Genomic DNA, 18,885 nt, shown 5'->3' with positions numbered 1-18,885 from the left:
GCTCTCAGGTTTTACTGGTAGAACACTGAATTATTTGAAACACACCTCAGTACAACCCTAAACAGAATTTAACCCTAACTATAAGACAGCCCAATTGAGCTAGGGGCCAGTTCTGCCCACTTCCACATAGATATATAATTCATATCTATACGACGAGCAGAACTGGTCCTTTAATTTTTACTTGTATTCTCTACAGATGTGAAAATTGCAATGGGTAGAAATTTTTTTCAAAAGACTAAAAACTAAAAATAAGCACTTAAAAAATTGAGAGATGGCAGAAAAAAAAAGAAAACTGTGTAAAAAAGAAATAAGTGGTACAAGCTTAAGCAAGTAAACTGATTTACATCTGCATCCATTGCAAGCTGGATGGAAAACTTACTCCCAAGGCTGCTCAGAGCAGTGCTCCTCTAAATCATAAAGCTCATGCTATGAAGTGCCAAATTATCAAGAACTTTTTGGTAACACTAAAGAGTTTTGTATGATGTGAGACATATCTGAATCCATGTCTCAGCGCTGGATGGCAGTACATCACTCTATGGAAAAAGGCCATCCAGCTCTTGCAAAGTTCTGGTTTTCTCACACAAGAACTAGTCTGGAAGCCTGTATTTAGTTCTCACTCAAAAAGAGATCTAATAAAATCAGTGAATTCCTTGACTGAGTTAAGAACTGAATAAAACCTGTTCAGAGACTTGAGAATTTAACGACGTATACCGATTAAAAGATAACCATCATCATCACCCCATCATCAGTGTACTAAAACGTGTATAGATGCAAAAGCTTTACTCTGAAATTCCTACTATTCAAAGCTGTTCTTGAAACATGCTTCACAAGGCCAACATCACAGGAAAAAAATAAAAAGATGAGCTCACCTTTTTCATTTTAGTAGGTACAAGAGCATGCAAACAGTTTAAAGCTATATTCTTCTTTGATTTACAAAGTCTTCTAAAGAACTTTTTATCTACCATTTGTAAAAACCAGAGAACTTTGAGCAACTGAATAAATATTTGTGTTTCAGAAAATTACAGGGTCTCACAAAGCAGAGAAATTACTCTATTTTGTTCTACTGTATTCAGATATCAACCAAGCTACAGCAAAGTTTCCTAAAGCACTTCCTCATTACTTTACTTCTGGAAGAAGCCACTCTACGGTGAAAGAGGAGACTTTTTATGTCTGCCACTCTTGGTGCGCTAATCTACTTCCATTTTCCTATCCTTCAGAATCTACTTTCCTTTGGAAACTGGGGACCATTTTAGCCCTGACTGTTTTTATAACATTTTCCTTTAGGCTGTTGTAAATCCGTTGAGGTTAGGCCTATAAGTGCTGATGGACAGTGGGGATTTTAGGTCCATAGGCTTCAATGGAATTAACTCCATTTTAAAATTGGTGTGAAAGAGAACTGGATCTTAGCTAGACGCTTGCCTGGTGTAAATCAGCGTAGAGCAATTAGCTGCAACAGAACTATGCCGATTCCACCAGCCAAGGAGGTGACTTCCAGAAACGGAGCCCTCTGCCTTCAGGTGAACGTCCATGAGCTCATATGGGTGAGCTTCCTTTGCAGAGAATCCGCTGCCATGGCAGGAAATTCCACCCATGTGACTGACAGGGGATGTTTGCTCAAAATCCTGAGTTGTGTAACTAAGTAAACAGCCAAATTGTTATTTTTAATAATATAAACTAGTTTAATATAAATTATGTTTCAGATACAACAACAACAAAGGAAAGGGGTTGCAAGTTTTTCAAGTGCAATTATTCCTGTACAAGACAACAGAGACAGTTGATGTGGCATCAGCACACAGAAGTAAAAGCAGTGCACATCTTCTGGAAATCTTTTTCTCTGTTGACTGAATACATCTATTTAAAAATAACCTAGGATTCTTAAAATCAAAGAATACAGCTTTAAAAGTTGTTCTTTTAGTGTAAAAGTTAGTAGAGAATGGAAATGATGGAATAAAGGAAAAAGTATAACACAGAACAGTTGACTAAGTTGAGACAAACCATACTGAAAAATGAAATTAATTTTTTAAATAAAAGGTTTAAAAAGCATGCTAGAAAAATCTTTGTAGTTTTATCCCCGGTTTCCATGAAACAATGTGAACTTACTTTCTGGAGGGACCCTATCTTTGTGTGGGCATCCTGACAAACTGCGGTGATGGGGGTAAAGCCCCGTTACATGGCCAGTTCCATCACACCCAGGGGTAGGACATTTGCTCTCTTTCTTTTCTGTTCTTGAGGGATCTATAATTTACAACAAATGTGTCAAGTGAATGATGCTTTTCACATTTCTGTAAGAAGGTTCATTTAATCATGTCATTTACTCTTTGGTAAATGTTCTTATGAAAACTAGAAGGAAAAAAAACCCCTTCTACTTCTTAACACAGTTCTGTCACTTTTATCCCATTATCTTCTTTTCAGACTGCAGGCTCCTATGATCACAGCAATATCCATCCACAGTGATTGGAAAGTGACCTTTTTATAGCAAAGCCATACCACTGTCAATCAATGTTCTGCTGGCAAGCATCAGCTCAAGGGTGTAAGGTCATTTGGAAACTGTTTAGTTGGAGTTTCCCTTCATTACATTCTTATTTGCCTGATGTATTAAGGTCTGCAAATGTACTGTCATAGAAGTTCAATGTCCTGAGAGTAGCAAACCCAGCTCTTCAGCATAATGATTCAACGATTCAGCACAAATAAATCCCTTTTCCAAAGCTCATTGAGGAGACAACTCTTGTTTTCTTTAAATTCCTTATGAAGTGGTAGGAATTATGTAAATATTCCTTTATCTTCAATAAATTATGGTGGGGTAAACGCTGTAATCAGAATTACTGAAAGTATCACTGGCTGTGTAAATTTGGGCCATTACAAACATGCATATATAATGCCTGAATATTAATATGCTTAAAAGGTTAATGATCTTTTAGAATGTTGTTGGATCTTCTGTCTACAAATCAATGAAAAGTCTAAATAGACATTTTTTCAACAAAATAAAGTTTTCTGCCAATAATGTAGTGGAACTGCTCGTGAGATTAATCCTGAACTAGAACTTTCTCACATACTTCATCAGCTTGTTTCCTTTAACAGAACATCTATAAAATAACATCCCTACCCTTCCAGCCCAGCATGTGATACAAATTACATCTTATTATCTTGACCACAGTTGCCAGATTTTGGAGACTATTGCTAATTTTCTTATTAGAATTAAGGGAACAAAGTTCAGGATACTCTTAACTGCTACCATTTTGGCTCAAGATCAACCAACATCCCCCTTCCATTTTTTTAGTCCATCCTCCTTTCAACACCCAGTCTGAGCTATCCTCATTTAAGTATTTTATGCTGCTCTTGTCATTACTCTGCTTCAGTATTTATGCTTTCATCTCTGGAAAATAAGATTTTGCTACTTTTTTCCATTAGGTCTTTCTTACATTAAATTCCATCCCAGCTTCAACAAATGCAACCCTCAGTACAACCAGTGGAAATTTCAGTACTTGCAGAACTTCACATACAACCCATTTTTTTCAGCATTAATCAATACAATCCAGAGTTCACATTCAGTTGTGGACTTATTTTTCCCTGATTTCCCTCTGGTGGTTTTTTTTTAATATATATATATAGATATATATTTTTATATATATATATACACACTTTTACATTCCAAGTTCTTCCAAAACCCCTTCATTTTAGAGAAATTCTTTAGCTCATTGTAATGACTCTCCATGTCTTAAATCCATTCTTAAATTTTAATATGCTATTTAAACCTTGTCTTTTGCAAATGAAATCCCTAATTATGAAAGTTTTATTTTACATAACCTGCATGTTGACTGTAGATTACAGTTCTTTGTTTCATGCTCTTTAATGACAAATACACATACAAATCTATCTCCAAAGTGCTATACAGTTATCACAACACTCCTGGAAATACCATACTCTTATACGTCAGGAAATTGAAACAAAGAGATCAAGAAGTTAAATCCAAGGCCACAGAAGGAGCAAATGTCAGAGGAGGGATTTGAAATCCTGCCAGATAGGCCTGTGCTGAGACCACTAGAACAGCAAGCCCACAGCTACATACATACACAACTCTAAGCAACTCTTCATGTCAAGTACTTTGGGATGTGTAAAAGTATTAGGCAAGTGAGTAAGTAATGTAAATGAAATATAAATTATGTAAATATAACAATATTCAAGGACTGCAAAAAATGTAGATGATTAATAGACCATAATGGCTTTTTAAAGACTTTAAACTAGAGGAACTTTAGCTACTCCACATTGTCAGAACTCCACCGAAGTCAATGAAGGTATTCTAATTTAGAGCAGCTGAGGATCCGGACACCTACATCCTACAGTGTCAAGCAAATCCTCCTCTGTATTCAAGTGTATGCTATAAAGTTATAGCATGTATCAGATCCTTGGTCAAGAGCCTTTATGGTCTAATGAGTCAGAAAAGATGCTGTATACTATTCTTAATGATTTCAAAACTTGCATAGAATTGTACTTGCACAATTTCCCATTGCTTTTAATGGAAGACATTTGACTGAACTTTCCACAACTTTATACAAAACACTGGATACTCTTTTGTAAATCCTTTTCTGCTAATTGGGAGAAATATTGCATAGTTTTATTTAATTCTGTAACCTTTCCTCACTCCTTGCCACGATGGGAGTATTGCGTGAGTGAAGGTTGTCAGAGGACTCAAAAGGTTTTAAAATTCACAAATTTCAGAAGAAAGCCTGTTTAGAAGGCTTTAAATGGCAGGGAAAAAATGGTTAGTGGTCCCTTAACAGTTGTTTCAGCAATCTCTGAAAGCAGAACTCCTAAAGCCAGGAGGTAGTTCTCACGGCAAACTTCTGCACCCAAAAAGTTTCCACTTAACCATATCATACATCTCTGCGCGTATCTCTTCCAGGAGTATTTGGAAGATAATGTGTGAGTGGAGAACAAATGATATAAGCAATTGTCTTACTTAAAGCTTCCTCTCTCAACAACTACCAGAATGTTTCCTATGTTTTTTAAAGTAAGTAAGGAATAAGTTTTTCTTTCTTCCTTTATTAAAAAAGCATAGAATGATCCACTCCACAAAGTTTCTTGGTCCAAACTACCACAATATTTAGTCCCTGGCTGGGGTCTGGACCTATTATCAATTCAGCCTGCAGCTCCCAAGAGATAGGATGGTTCAAAGAAGCTCTAGAATTTACTGAAATAGGAAGTCCATACTTCTGTTACTGTCAGAAATTATATAGTCTTTTTGGAGACAGCAGATCTATATGCATAAATGCTTTCCCAGGCATACATAGACTGGAAGGGCTGGACAACACCAGAGTTAAAAAGCTCTTCAAAAATTAATATTGGTTTGCCATGTTTTCTGTGATTTTATTAGAGACATATATTCAAAGGGAAATGTACCTACAATAGGTCATATGTGAACAACATCTAGCACAACATCCACATGGCTATGCAGTAATACACTAACTAAATAAAGTTGTCTTCCCCAAATACCCAAAGTTACTACAGCACTCACTGGACCATATATTTGTGTTTAAAACAAACAAAACTTCACTAAAATACATTGCAGAAGAGTGTTTGACATGAGTAATTTCCATGCTTTTCTAAAAGACTGGTCATTACTTTTCTTTAAGGCTTGTAAAAAAAGATCAAAACCTTTCTTGGACCAAGATGTTGGCTGCCTACCTGAATGTCACAGGCAGATCTTAGGATATTACTCTTCCAAAACAGGGATTTATAAAAATGAGAAAAATGCCCACCATCTCAGTTGTAGAAAGGAAACCAAATATTTTACAACAAACATAAGATGAACCCCGTCCCTGCTTAGCATCTCCCAAGAAATACCACGTCCTCAACTTCCACTAAAGTCAATGGGAATCAGGGGTGTTCAATGAGTCTCAGGAGGTATTGAACACTTTATACAAGACAGCCCTACATGTACAGATGTAGACACGTTGAAAAGGGGTGTGGTAATATAAACACACCATCACCATGATAATCCCGTAAATTAAAAGGCATTCTAAAGGTAACCTTTAGTCTGTTCTTTTTTTGTCTTTTTTTTTTTCTTTTATATTGAATTATGGTCAAGGCAGCACCTTAACTGTTTCCACAATGGAATGAAACCAGTGAAGTGGAATGCACATAAGAAAGAAATTGCTATTGATCTCAGCCCAGGCCACACCATGCCTTGCATAGCAAATGGTTTCCATTACCTTACTATCTTAAGATAATTAATGTGCAGTCACTGCCCCTATCTTACGTTATCGGTCATTCTGATACTGTTCAATTTCTATCAGGCAATTCTACATTTTAGATGGGAGAGGCTTCATCAATAACTGTCATTTGATGATAATTTTATAAATCACGATGCCACCTACCCAATCCAATCTGTAAAATACGGACTTCATAGCTGACTGACTACCTGCTACACAAACCCCCACTCTCCGATATAGTTTGCAGCGTAACTCTCTTCATTGTTTTTTAATTATTACTATAAAATATATTAAAAACTTGAGAAAAATCTTTGCCTCTTTCAACATGATCTCTTATTTGTTTTGTTTCCCTGAAAAGTTATTTTTTTAATTTTGCCAAATGATATTCACTGAAATACTGTACATATTTCTAACACTGCAGAATGATTTTTTTTTAATTTTATAACCACAGCATGATGCTATTTTACAATCATGCCATACTACTACAATTTATATAAAGTTCCCATTTTGTGGAATTAATAACTTCATTTCAGAATTCTACGCAAAACTTAACACGTTCGCTCACACTTTCTCATGACATAACATACGGTATATAGAAATATTACCTTTACCATAATATGGCTTTTTGACATGGCCGTCACTGGGTTTAGGCTTCCTGTCATCTCCAGAAAGGTGTCTTGGAGACTGTTCCTCAAATGATCTCATATTATCCCTCCTTCCAGCTTCCACTGCCATTTTTTCTCTCATGGCTTTTGCTCTCTCAGTTTCCAAAGCAATTGCTTTCTCAAGCAGGGTTAAGTTACCTTTTGTCATATCAAACACTTCTTCAGACCTATCTGAAGTAATAGAGGTGGTATCATCGTCTCTTTCATGACAACCATCCTCCTTTGCACAGCTAGAAAAAGTCCTAGATCTGGGGCTCAACTGTTCTTCAAGCCTCATTAGGTTCATCATATCAGAGTAATTCCGGTCTGGTGTTCTTCCTTGGAAGTCATCTTCTTGCCTGACATGCTGACGAGTGTTCATGTTTTGCTGTTGATTTCTTTCCTGTGGGTTTGTCTCACTGAGTTTCCTAGCCAGATCAAAACACTGGTTCCTTAAGCACTCCAAACTGCTGAGACACACCTCTTCATCACTCTCCTCCACCATTTTTTCCGTAAGTCCATTGTTCACAGGCTTCCCTAGCATTACAAAGTTCATATTCCTATTATCTTGCTGTGAAGTATTGTCTGCATAATTTCTGTCATTAATGTTTTCTGAAAGGACTACACCGTGTCCTTGTGCTAATAATTTAAGGGAGTCCACTGTTTCCCTAACAACATCACTGTCTAAATCTAAACTCAGCTCACTTTTCCGACCAATATTTTCATTTTTGTCACTATCATCTTCCAGACTATTAGATGTATTGCTGTTCATTTCTGATTCTGTCCTGGCTCTGTATGCTGCATCCTCTGCAATTTTGCCAAGATTTAACAATGACTTGGCCACCAGTTCATCGTAATTATCATACTCATCATTATTGTTATCGTCTTTTTCTGTGTCTTGCATTATTCGAGTATTGTGACAATTCATTTGATGGTCTTCTGCATAAAAAACAGAAACAAAGAAAGAAAGAAACAAAGAAAGAAAGAAAAAGGAAAAGAAAAGAAAAGAAAAGAAAAAAGTGGCTACAATTGGAACTGTTGTTGCAATCGCACGGACAGAAAACAAACTGCATGTCAAATATTGTTAATCATACAGCAATTCTATAACACTAAGGCCCATGTGAAGTGAATTTCTCTATAGTCCATAAGGCTATTTTTGTTTATTTGCTATTCACATGAATTTCTTTCACAGAACCGATAAGAGAAAGGCAATCAAAATGCTAATTACTACTACTGCTAAATATTATGGCATAAATACTTATGTTTCTCCTTTCACTTCTATATTTACAGTTTTATGGGGTTTATTACAATCATATTACTAATATGACATAATTGCCTAGGTTTCCAACTTTTCTCACTCCTGTATTTCTTGTAAATATGGTAGGTGGCAAAGGAGTGAGTACTACTGGATTTATTCTCTTACTGATGAACACCATTCACCAAAAGAGAAAGAATACACACCAAGCAGGAAATTGTCACTTTTTTAACACCATACACACCATTAATACTAGATAAGCAATAACTATATGCAAAGATCAAAATGGCATTTTACTTAGTGGATCCATGAGTAGAAATCAAAATCTCTCAGTTTAACTATGCAAACTGTGGAGAAGTAAGAATTTTAAAAGAGTTGTTACATGAAAGGAAGATAGAAGCAATTATATGCACAATATAATTTTAAGTTAAGATGCTAGCCCAAATTATATGGTCATACATGTATGATAGGGCTGTTATCTACTGTCCTGTGTATTGTAACATAATGGTGCAGAGTTACCACATTTTACTTAGCTTTGTTTTAGTAACCGTTGAATAATAGAGGGACAACTTGATAAGATGGAGCCAATGTGAGGCCCTCAGGGTGAGATTCATCTCACCTGACTTTAGACATGAGCAAGGCAGGCATCTATGTCCGAGTAAGTTATTTGATGTTCCCGTCTTGAGTCAGTAAGAGAAGCAGACACTTTAAGGATACAGTCCACCTGATCTGGTCAAGATATCTTCTTGAGAATAAAATTAGTAACTACTGGAAGTGCCTGTTTCTCTTCATTGACAACAAAGGGACTCAGATTAGATGCCTACCTTAAAGATATCCATATTTGGTCAGATGAATATCATCCAGAGAGCATTTTCTGATATCTCATGTTCACTCAGAGGTTATGTCATTCTTAGACCCATTCTTAAAACACATGTACATTCATCATTATCTACTAATGAACGTCGCATAAATTATATTTTGATAATCGGCTACTCAAGCACTATTTAAATGTTTTGCATCACAACTGGAAAAGAAAGTTCCTAAATCTGTCATTACATTGACATGCTAGGCCAGTTTTTCAGCTGGTGCAAATTGAAAGAAACCAGTAGAGCTAGGATAATTAACACCTGCTCAAGAGCTAGTCCATCAACTTCTGATAGCATCTTTTCAGCTCAGATGTATTTTCAACACTGGTACACCTAAACAGGAAGCATTTTCTAAAGTGTGACTTTTATGTTTTGGGTTAAACAAACCAAAGTGGGGAATTTCAGGTAGTAGGTGGCTTGTACACTAACATTTTGATGATAGGAAATAATTTTCAATAAAAATAATTTTTATGTCAGTGGACATGATAATAAATCAGAGTTTTAAATACAAAGCTCAACAGCACAATAATTAATATTTCAGCCACAAGATAGTATTCCTTCTACACAGTGGTTAGGGATCCTGGGATGATAGTAGGCTGTAGTTAAGCAGCAGAACTGGTAGATGACTAGGCTACGTCTAGGGAAAAAAAATGCTCTAAAGGTAAAATAGTATATAATATATATTATCGACTTGAATACAGTGGGAAGATAATTAAAAAGGAAGGATGTATGGTATTTTTACATGACAAGATATTCCAAGTCAATAGTGGGTTACCTATTTATCATCAAAGGTGGTTTTATTTTAGTTGCTGTTGTTCTCAAGATAATCATAATTCATATTTACGTCTCAGTCCCTCAAAAATTAAGTATATCAGGAGTATCAGATTTTCAGTGTAAAAGTAAGGGATGCCACTTACACTTCCTATTTGAAAAATTTCCATCTTGAATGACTGCATAGAAGTAGGCAGTTAAGGATTACTGGATAATTAGTTTGTGCTATTTGAAAAGCAAATGTTTTAATACACTAATAATAATTTTCTAAAGTGAAATGTACAAACAAATCCCACATTAATTTAAAAATTAAGGATAAAACCTGATGCCAAGAAGACTGTTCAGTAGAAACTGCTGCTTTTGTGGGGTCCTTCTTGTAACTACGTCTGATGGACAGTCAGATGTAGCAGAAGGAACACCAAAGTAATTAAAGAAGCAGTGAGCTATAGCTCCAAAATTGCCAGTGCCTTCAAGTTTGGGATGAGATATCTACAAACACTGGTGAAATCAGTCCAGATCTAGCTCTAACAGGATACTGAAATAAAGAGTAGGAAAACATATTTTCTCAAGCCACCCAGAGAACTGTTCAGGTATGCAGTGACTATTCTAGGCCAACTTTTGAAATGTGAAAAGTTTCGGGGTTTGTTTTTTAAAAAAGGGGGTTTGTGTTTGTTTTTACATGAATGAGCGTCATGTAAATGATCACCAATGGGAGGAATATGTTATACTTTGCCTCCACAACAGTGAAAAGTCAAAATATGAATCACGTACTGTATGAGTGAAGACATGTAAATTCCTTTTGAGTAGGTGAAGCTGGGTGAAAGCTGTAACTACAATATTTTTTATTCTGTTTGTTTGGTTATATCCTTTTCAGTTCTCCTGCCCGTTCAATCCTAAAAAGAAGAAGAAAAAAAGGTGGTGGAGGAGAAGAAAGTGTAAAGCATGAATCCCGGATGAGAGAGGCAGGAAAACAAAATATTTTAATCAAGTTTCATTCCTCCTCTTTTAATTTTTGGGCTTTTCTTGCATCTACTTTCTTTAACAACTATTTTGCTCATGTTTCTTATCTCCATGCAGCAGTTAATTTTAATGAAAAGGATATTTATGTACATTGTGTCATCTCCTCAATAACAGTCTGTTAGATGCTGAGCCTGCTCTAGTGAAGCACCTGTGTCACCTCTTTATTAAACTGAAATTTTAAGTACTGAATTAGTTTGTGTATTAGTTAAGGGTCTTCTGGAAAGTATGTTAGCCTAGCAGCTCTACGTGAACCTCTGTGCCTTTTCTTTGATCCAGCTCTGTAAAATCTAATCTTGCTTTCATTTCACATTTCTACGATTCCGAAGATTTAACCTTTAACTTGGTAACTACCTTTACACTGTGCTGTTTAATGGCTGTTTGTTAAATGACTGCAAAGCATATAGGACTAAAACACCTACTCTACACCTTACATAAGTTTTGTAACCATTGACCCAAATTGCAGGTTTTTATTTGGTGAAGAGGCTGAGTTTGTCTCAAAAAGACACAAGTTAGCCAGGTTAGGTGAAGAGCAGACAAAGTTATCATATATCCTTTTTCTGTTAGCTTTAGGGTTGCATGGAGAAGGAATATGCAACACAGTTTAAAAAGAATATCAGATTATTTTAGCCCTCATCCGCACAATACTATGACAATTTAGGTATTCTTGATTGCAAAATTTGTCCTTTTTAACTCCCAGCAGATATAACAAATGAGAGGAGGGAAATTATAGTGAAGAGTATGTGGAATAGCTATAAAGAGCTGGAAGCCTTTAGCCATCTCAACAGAAGTGCATTCTTGTATCACACTAAAAGAAGTGAATAATTTGATTTCTTATTGCACCTTTCATCCAAGGATCTCAAAGCACTTTACAAACATTATTTTTAAAAGCCTCACAACACCCCTGTGAGGTAGGTATTTTAACCCCATTTTACAGATGGGAAATTGAGACACAGAGAAGTTGAGTGACTCTTTCCATGTCATACCAGCAGTCACTGGAGAATAAGGACTACAGCCTCTACGTCCTTGATTGTTTCCTCCCTTTGTTCCTATCACATCCATATTTAAACAACTTTTTGGCAGAAGAAATGGCTTGCTGTTTTTAGTGTAGGGAGTCATGCAAAACAGCACCTTCTTTTTGAAAAGGAAAATATACAGCATTTAGTTTGAGAGATTCTGCAGAGAGAGGCAATGATACTTCAGTAATAGCAGCTACATTCCTACCAAAGGCCAAAGACTTCAGAAACAAGACTTTCCAAATCTGTGGTCCGTGTATCAAATTACTCACTTTCTCCCAAGCACGGGAAAACATGATGGCTAACAAGCTGAACCTATATGTGGTCATACAGGCTTCCTGCCCAGATAGATGGTTTCATTATCCAGGCAGCATTGCCTGTTTTAAAACACTTCACTGCTCTTGCTACTGTCACTTGTCAGTTCCTAAGTGCTCAGCATATGATACTATTGCATCACCATTTTTCTCCCTCTAAGCTGTAAAGTGAGGTGCATGCATGCATCTCCACATTACAAACTATGATAGCTGGCCTGTGAGACATATTTAGCAAGACAATGTTAGCAGAAATGAATCTCAAATCTTAGAAAGTTACAGCATCATATGGGGTGGGGGGTTGCTTGTACATTGCCTTCTCCTCCGGGAAAATCTTATGAGTAAGGAAACTGAAGAGGTGGAAAACTTAACTGAGCTCTCAACAACTTCTCCACTCCACACTGAAGAAACAGAGCATACATGTAACTGTCCGAGGGCCTAAGCAACGTCTCTAAAAGTCTGAACAATCCTATTGACATGGGATTTGGATCAGAGCCCAAGCCTTTGAATATGCCTATTTCAGGGACACACTGAACACTGAAGTTGTCCATGTGCAATTCTTTCTTCATTTCTGCAAAAGTTCCTGAAGTTCTTTTACACTATTAGGTAAAGACCCAAGCAATTTGTTTTTATAGTAGTTGATTCCTTTATGGACCTTATATTACCTAATGAAAGTCAAAAGAAAAAGATAACTGTTCACTTGTTTACTTGATGGACTCTAATTATCCCATTATATCTAATTTTTTTCACTCCTCCCCCTCAGCCTGCTATACCTACTTATAATAGTTATAATACTGGGATTTACTGTTTAGACTTTCGTACAATAATTATAGTATTCAACTAATAACCAATGCTCAAAGTAAAATAAATGATGAGTAGAAGTCATTAAACATGGCAAGGAAGGTCTGAGCTAAAGAACACAGCACATCACAGTAGGATTCAGTGTTATAAAGTAGGAGTGAGGACCATAGAGCAAGCCCATACAGGCTTTTAAATATTGTACATAATTTGCTAGCTTACTGTGTCTTTTCTTCCTTTTTTTTTCTTTTTCTGTTACATTTTGATCTTTTCATTTTCTATGGGTTCCACTTTTTATCTGGTTTTGCTCGCTGGAAAATTAAGTACTACTTTTTTTTTTTTTTCTCTTTTCCCTAAGGACTAAAAGGGATCCTCACAGATCTGAATTTCTTTCCTGTTGTGGAGTGATTACTGACATATAAAAGCATTCCTTGTTTTTTCTTCTTTTTGCTATTAAAATGCATTTTGAATAGAAACAATGAATATTAATAAATTATTTTGGCATAGCAGCACTTTTGAAGATTTCATTTTCTGTACAAATCAGTGTATTCTCATCTAAATGCACAGGTGTTTGTATATAATCAATGCCTTGATATAATCTTTTTTCTTTGCTTATGCCATCCTTACGACCTGTTATTATGCCTCTGCCTATGTCAGACCTGCATGAATAGCATCCTAATCTACAAATATTCACATAAAGTATTGGTAGAATATAGATGTTCTTGGGTTATTCCTATTAATATCATAGAATCAAGCAGGAATTTAGATAAAGAGAGCATCAGATAATCCAGAAGAATGGGGATGCAACGTATTTTTTAAAATTATGTCATTTGTTATTCATCCATGCTTTCCCACCCTAAGTCCCTATGAGCTACCTGTATCAGTACAGTTTTGGAAAAGGATCTGAAGATATCTGACAGCTCCTCTGGCAAGATCATGACTCTGGCAATTTTGCTTCAAGTGACAGACTGCAACAGCTTCTTAAAAATTATCTAGGTTCTGACTCAAGCCAATATGCTCTCTTCAACATTTTGTCTTTTCACCACAAGGTGCTGCTTGCCTTTCTTTGATCTTAGAGCATCTCACATGCCATCTTACATTGCACTGGTGCCATGGAATCATGGAGTAGCTGAGGTTGGAAGGGACCTCTGGAGGCTATCTGGTCCAACACTTGCTCAAAAAAAAGCACCAGCTTAGAGCACATTCTGAGGGCTCTGTCCTGTCAGTCCAGTTTTGAGTATCTTCCAGGATGGAGATACTTCAGCGTCTCTGGGAAATCAGAGATTTCAGAGAAACAGATTTGTTCTAGTGTTTAACTACCCTCATGGTGACAAATTCCTTCCTTATTTCTAAATGGATTTTCTTTTGTTACAACTTGTGTTTGTTGCTTCTTGTTCTGTCACTGCACACCCCCATTTTCTCTCTGCCCTCCACATAACGGGATGCCATCCAGAGGGACCTGGACAAGCTCAAGAAGTGGGCCCGTGTGAACATCATGAGGTTCAACAAGGTCAAGTGCAAGGTCCTGCACCTGGGTCGGGGCAACCCCCAGTATCAACAGAGGCTGGGGGGTGAAGGGATTGAGAGCAGCCCTGCCGAGAAGGACTTGGGGGTACTGGTGGGTGAAAAGCTGGACAGGAGCCAGCAATGTGCGCTCGCAGCCCAGAAGGCCAATCGTATCCTGGGCTGCATCCAAAGAAGCGTGGCCAGCAGGTCGAGGGAGGGGATTCTGCCCCTCTACTCTGCTCTGGTGAGACCCCACCTGGAGTCCTGCATCCAGCTCTGGAGCCCTCAGCATGGGAAAGACATGGACCTGTTGGAACAGGTCCAGAAGAGGGCCACGAAAATGATCAGGGGGATGGAACACCTCTCCTATGAAGAAAGGCTGAGAGACTTGGGGTTGTTCAGCCTGGAGAAGAGAAGGCTTTGGGGAGAAATTATTGCAGCCTTTCAGTACTTAAAGGGGGCTTATAAGAAAGATGGGACAAACTTTTGAGCAGGGCCTGTTGCAACAGGACAAGGGGGAATGGCTTTAAACTAAAGGGGGGTAGATTTAGACTAGATATAAGGAGGAAACTTTTTATGCTGAGGGTGGTGAAACACTGGCACAGGTTGCCCAGAGAGGTGGTGGATGCGCCACCCGTGGAAACATTCAAGGTCAGGTTGGACAGGGCTCTGAGCAACCTGACCTAGTTGAAGATGTCCCTGCTCATTGCAGGGGGTTGGACTAGATGACCTTTGAAGGTCCCTTCCAACCCAAACTATTGTATGATTCTATGATTCTATAAATAGCTGAAGACAGGAATAAGATCTCCCCTTAGCCTTCTCCTCCTCACAGTGAACAAACCCTTTTTTCTCAAGTCTCTCTTTGTACATCATGTGCTCCAGCTCTTTAATCATCTTGGTTGTTCACCACTGGACTGCAGTATTTCAATGTTTTCTTGTACTGAAGAGCCCAAAACTGGATTTAGTGCTCCACATACAACAGTGTAAGTGCTGAGTAACGGGGAATAATCACTTCCCGCAGCCTTCTGGTTACAGTCTCCAGTCTTTTCATCCTGACAGCCAAACATTATTTCCAAAAAGTCAAAATCCAATTAATATGCTTGGGATTTTTTTTTCCACCTCAGAGAGCACAAAGTACTTTTCAGTTACCTACAGGCATCCCAACCAGACCTACAGGTCCTGGTTGGTATGAAGCCTGCTTGTTTGGTTTGCAGTATCTGCAATATTTGGTATGAAGGCGTATGTTTAGGTTTCAGAAGGAACTTGCTGAATATATCTGTGATCAGAAGTGGATATGCTGGGTTTGCAAGGGCAGTACAATTTAGCCAGTCATCCCCATCTGGTCCATGCTTTGAGAATCAGGTTCAGGCAGCCCTTAACTGTTTTAACCTGACTTCTGTCTGGGCAGATAATGAGACGGCTTTAGCTGATGACTGGTATTAATTTCATCCTACTTCTTCTCTCCAGGAAGGCTATATGAGGGAGGGGAGATATTCTGTTTTGTATCCTTATAATGACTCAGTAGAGTATGGTAGTTTCTTGCTTTCTCTCAGGTTTCCACGGCTCAGCAGGGCAGCAGGCAATGAGGAAGCCAAAGTTATTCTCCAAATACTGAGATGCAGCAGGAAGACAGCAGGGGAGCAGAGGACCAGCTGCACTGGTGGGAGAACACCCACTCAGACAGCTCTTGATATGAACTTCTCATGGGGCTACTCCAAAGGCTGCTTAGGACACAGTGACCCCTACCTATACCCCTCTCCATGATCATTGCTTTGCAAAGGATGCAGCCCGAAGAACACATTTTCAGTTCATAAACCAACATTTTCTTTCTCACATACAAATCTCTGAGAAAGACAGGTTGGAAACTATTATTATAGGACTACATAATCTCTTTTCACTGGTTTTGTTTCAGTTCAGATCTCTGACTCAATGCAGATGTCCATATTGAACATGTCTCCATATGAACTAGGCATCTAGACTCCATTTATAGGCCTTGGACAAAAACATGCATCCTGGGATGTGATCTATCTCATCCTAAGCTAGGTATCTAAAGTAGATTGGCTGAATTATTCCCTAAAAGTGACTATTTCTCTTGCTCGGTTATAAATGAAATTGATGGGATGAATCCTATCCCAATTGCTTTTACTCAGAACTTTCAAACTGCTCCTTGTTGAAATTCATCAATATCTTTAGTATGACACAGTAGGAATTGCAGGGAGGAAGGAATGAAGGAGCTACCCAAAAGGAGGTATGTTCAGGTTGCAGACAGAGACAAAGTTATATAGGGAAAGATTGGTGTGAATGGGGTAGTATGGATGCTTTGGATGGGATAGATGCTTGTGATTGCATGAGTTACATGGAGAGAGTCATATCTTATTGGATGAGTCTGATCTCCATTATAAGTTTAATTACTTATTTTTAGTTGTGTTTGATTATCAAAGGAAGCCTGTTTGTACTTTGATAATAATCTGACCTAACTGGCAGAAGGGACAGAGGCACACATTACTACCGTTCTAGAGGATGAGACAACTGCTAAATAGAATATCCTCAAAATTTCTTCTTCCTGTCTCTGTTTCTATTCCCTCACTGAGTTCAGTGCCAAGGGATCTGGAAGGACAAAGACTTCTATGTGCACGACTGCCAGACTTTACTTCATTCGAAATATAAAGCTTTTCATTAGGGGGTTTGTTCCTTTTTTCCTTATCCCCTCATCCAGCTTCTTCATCTACACTTCCCTCATTTCCCATCTTTTCATGACAGGGAAGGCTGAGTAATACTCCATAGAATAAGGAGAAAGTAAATACAAAGGGTGCTTTGCTTCTTTGGTTATAGCCATTCTAGTATAAACTAATTAGGGACAGAACACCAGACCAAGCAGTGGCATGTGATTATTCATACTGCTAAACTCTTAGTGAAGCCCTGGCATGATTTTGACTTGAGTGACTTAACATCCTTCCAGCAATGACCAGGCACAGTGCAGAGGTGCTGGTTAGGGACCATTCCCAGGAAGGAGTTTGAATGTGGTGATCCTATTTTGGAAGATAAAAGCTTAGCTGTATGCACTCAAGTCATGCAACTGTTGAACTCAGCATTAAATGAGTGGACTATGGTCTGTTTTATTCACTCACATAGATGCAGTCTTTGATTACTGTGATTGAAGAGACGGGGAACAAGGCAGGAGAATCTGTAAGTTGGGACTGATGGAAAGCACACTGTTAACTGCAGCTTCAGAAGGAATGAGTAAGGCAAACAGGAACCTATTCTTTTAACCATGCTACTCCAGTCAGTTAAGAACACGTATACAGTGGACCTCAAAAAACAGAAAATGGTGACTCAATGGTGCAGCTAGCTCTTAGCTAGCTACAAAGACTCTTTATTATCTTCTGTTTATTTGCCATCTATATTACGTGTACAGATGGCCTATGAGTTTGGAAATGTCTAAGAAGGAGATTAGAGTACCAGAGACCTGTCAAATGCAGGAAATGTATGCTATGGTAACAGATCTAAAAAAACGTTTTCTGTCACTACTGCATCTGCAAAGATATTTCCAGTGAGGCTGTTCCAACTACTTGTCCACCTAAAGAACACACAGTGCCACCACTGTAGAAACTGTCAGCTCCTCATTTCTGTGAGGGATTTCCCACTGCTGTTTAGATGTGCACTGGAATATCTGTCCTGATGATGAAAGCTTGTGTCTCATACAAAGAAAACTTTTGCTGGACAAATGTAACCACCTACATATTTATATATATTTGTATATATTTCCAACTAAAGATATACCTGCCAGCTATGATGACAGTGGCTTCGTAGCCAGCCTCACAGTGCCTAAACTGACTAGAGCGGCACAATCTCAGTGCACGACATCTCTGCTAAAACTCTTACTCAACTGGCTCACAGAAACAACAAACTACAGAGTGGATCAATCAAACAAATAACCACAATAGCCAGTTTTCCAAGATACATGCACACCCACACACACGTAGATACAGAGAAAATCTTACACTGTACAAAAATAAAACCTCAGTCTGAGTCTGGTCTCAAGATGGTTCAGCTCAGAACTTGTTTTGCTGGAGTTCACTGGTAAAAGTAATGTACATGAGATAAAGTCAATACGTCTACTTCTGCCTGAAATTATTTTTGTTTTTATTTTTTTCTTCAAGTAGTCATCAGGTGATTCATACTGAAATCACCCTAACATATTGTTCACTTTCAATTGCACTTTGTATGATTATTTTTAGGCTCTAGTCTCATTAACAAATTTCTGCACACTGAAGTATCTGAGCTACTTAAGAGCCCATGGAATTAACCTATCCAACATGAACTTTTCCCCTCTGTCCCTTTGTATCTGTTGCTGTATTATGTTTTATGATTTCAAAATGAACTTATTAAATGGAACTGCGTCAAATCCTTTCCTAAAACTCAGATAAACTGTGTACATTATTTCCACACTGCCTATCTTCTCAGTGATGTGCAATTTGCAGAGTTCAAGCAA

The 18,885-nt window shown here is 37.8% G+C and overlaps 1 protein-coding gene across 13 annotated transcripts in view; it reads right to left on the bottom strand.

Moving 5' to 3' along the window:
* The window catches only part of MYT1L (myelin transcription factor 1 like), a 311,977-nt gene that overhangs the window by 75,607 nt on the left and 217,485 nt on the right, over positions 1–18,885 (bottom strand). For 7 of the 13 annotated variants that reach the window (XM_076332840.1, XM_076332843.1, XM_076332846.1 and 4 more), the window contains 2 exons: positions 6,815–7,792; positions 2,101–2,235 (listed from right to left, as the gene is read on the bottom strand). In XM_076332840.1, the coding sequence (XP_076188955.1) occupies positions 2,101–2,235; positions 6,815–7,792 (1,113 nt within the window). The remainder of the gene's footprint in view (positions 1–2,100; positions 2,236–6,814; positions 7,793–18,885) is intronic. The other 6 variants (XM_076332842.1, XM_076332844.1, XM_076332850.1 and 3 more) reach the window with 3 other exon arrangements.

This window comes from Aptenodytes patagonicus, chromosome 3, assembly GCF_965638725.1.
Source record: "Aptenodytes patagonicus chromosome 3, bAptPat1.pri.cur, whole genome shotgun sequence".
NCBI classification, from domain to species: domain Eukaryota; kingdom Metazoa; phylum Chordata; class Aves; order Sphenisciformes; family Spheniscidae; genus Aptenodytes; species Aptenodytes patagonicus.
Note: the sequence above shows the minus strand (reverse complement) of the source record. Positions and strands in the feature narration are given on the sequence as shown.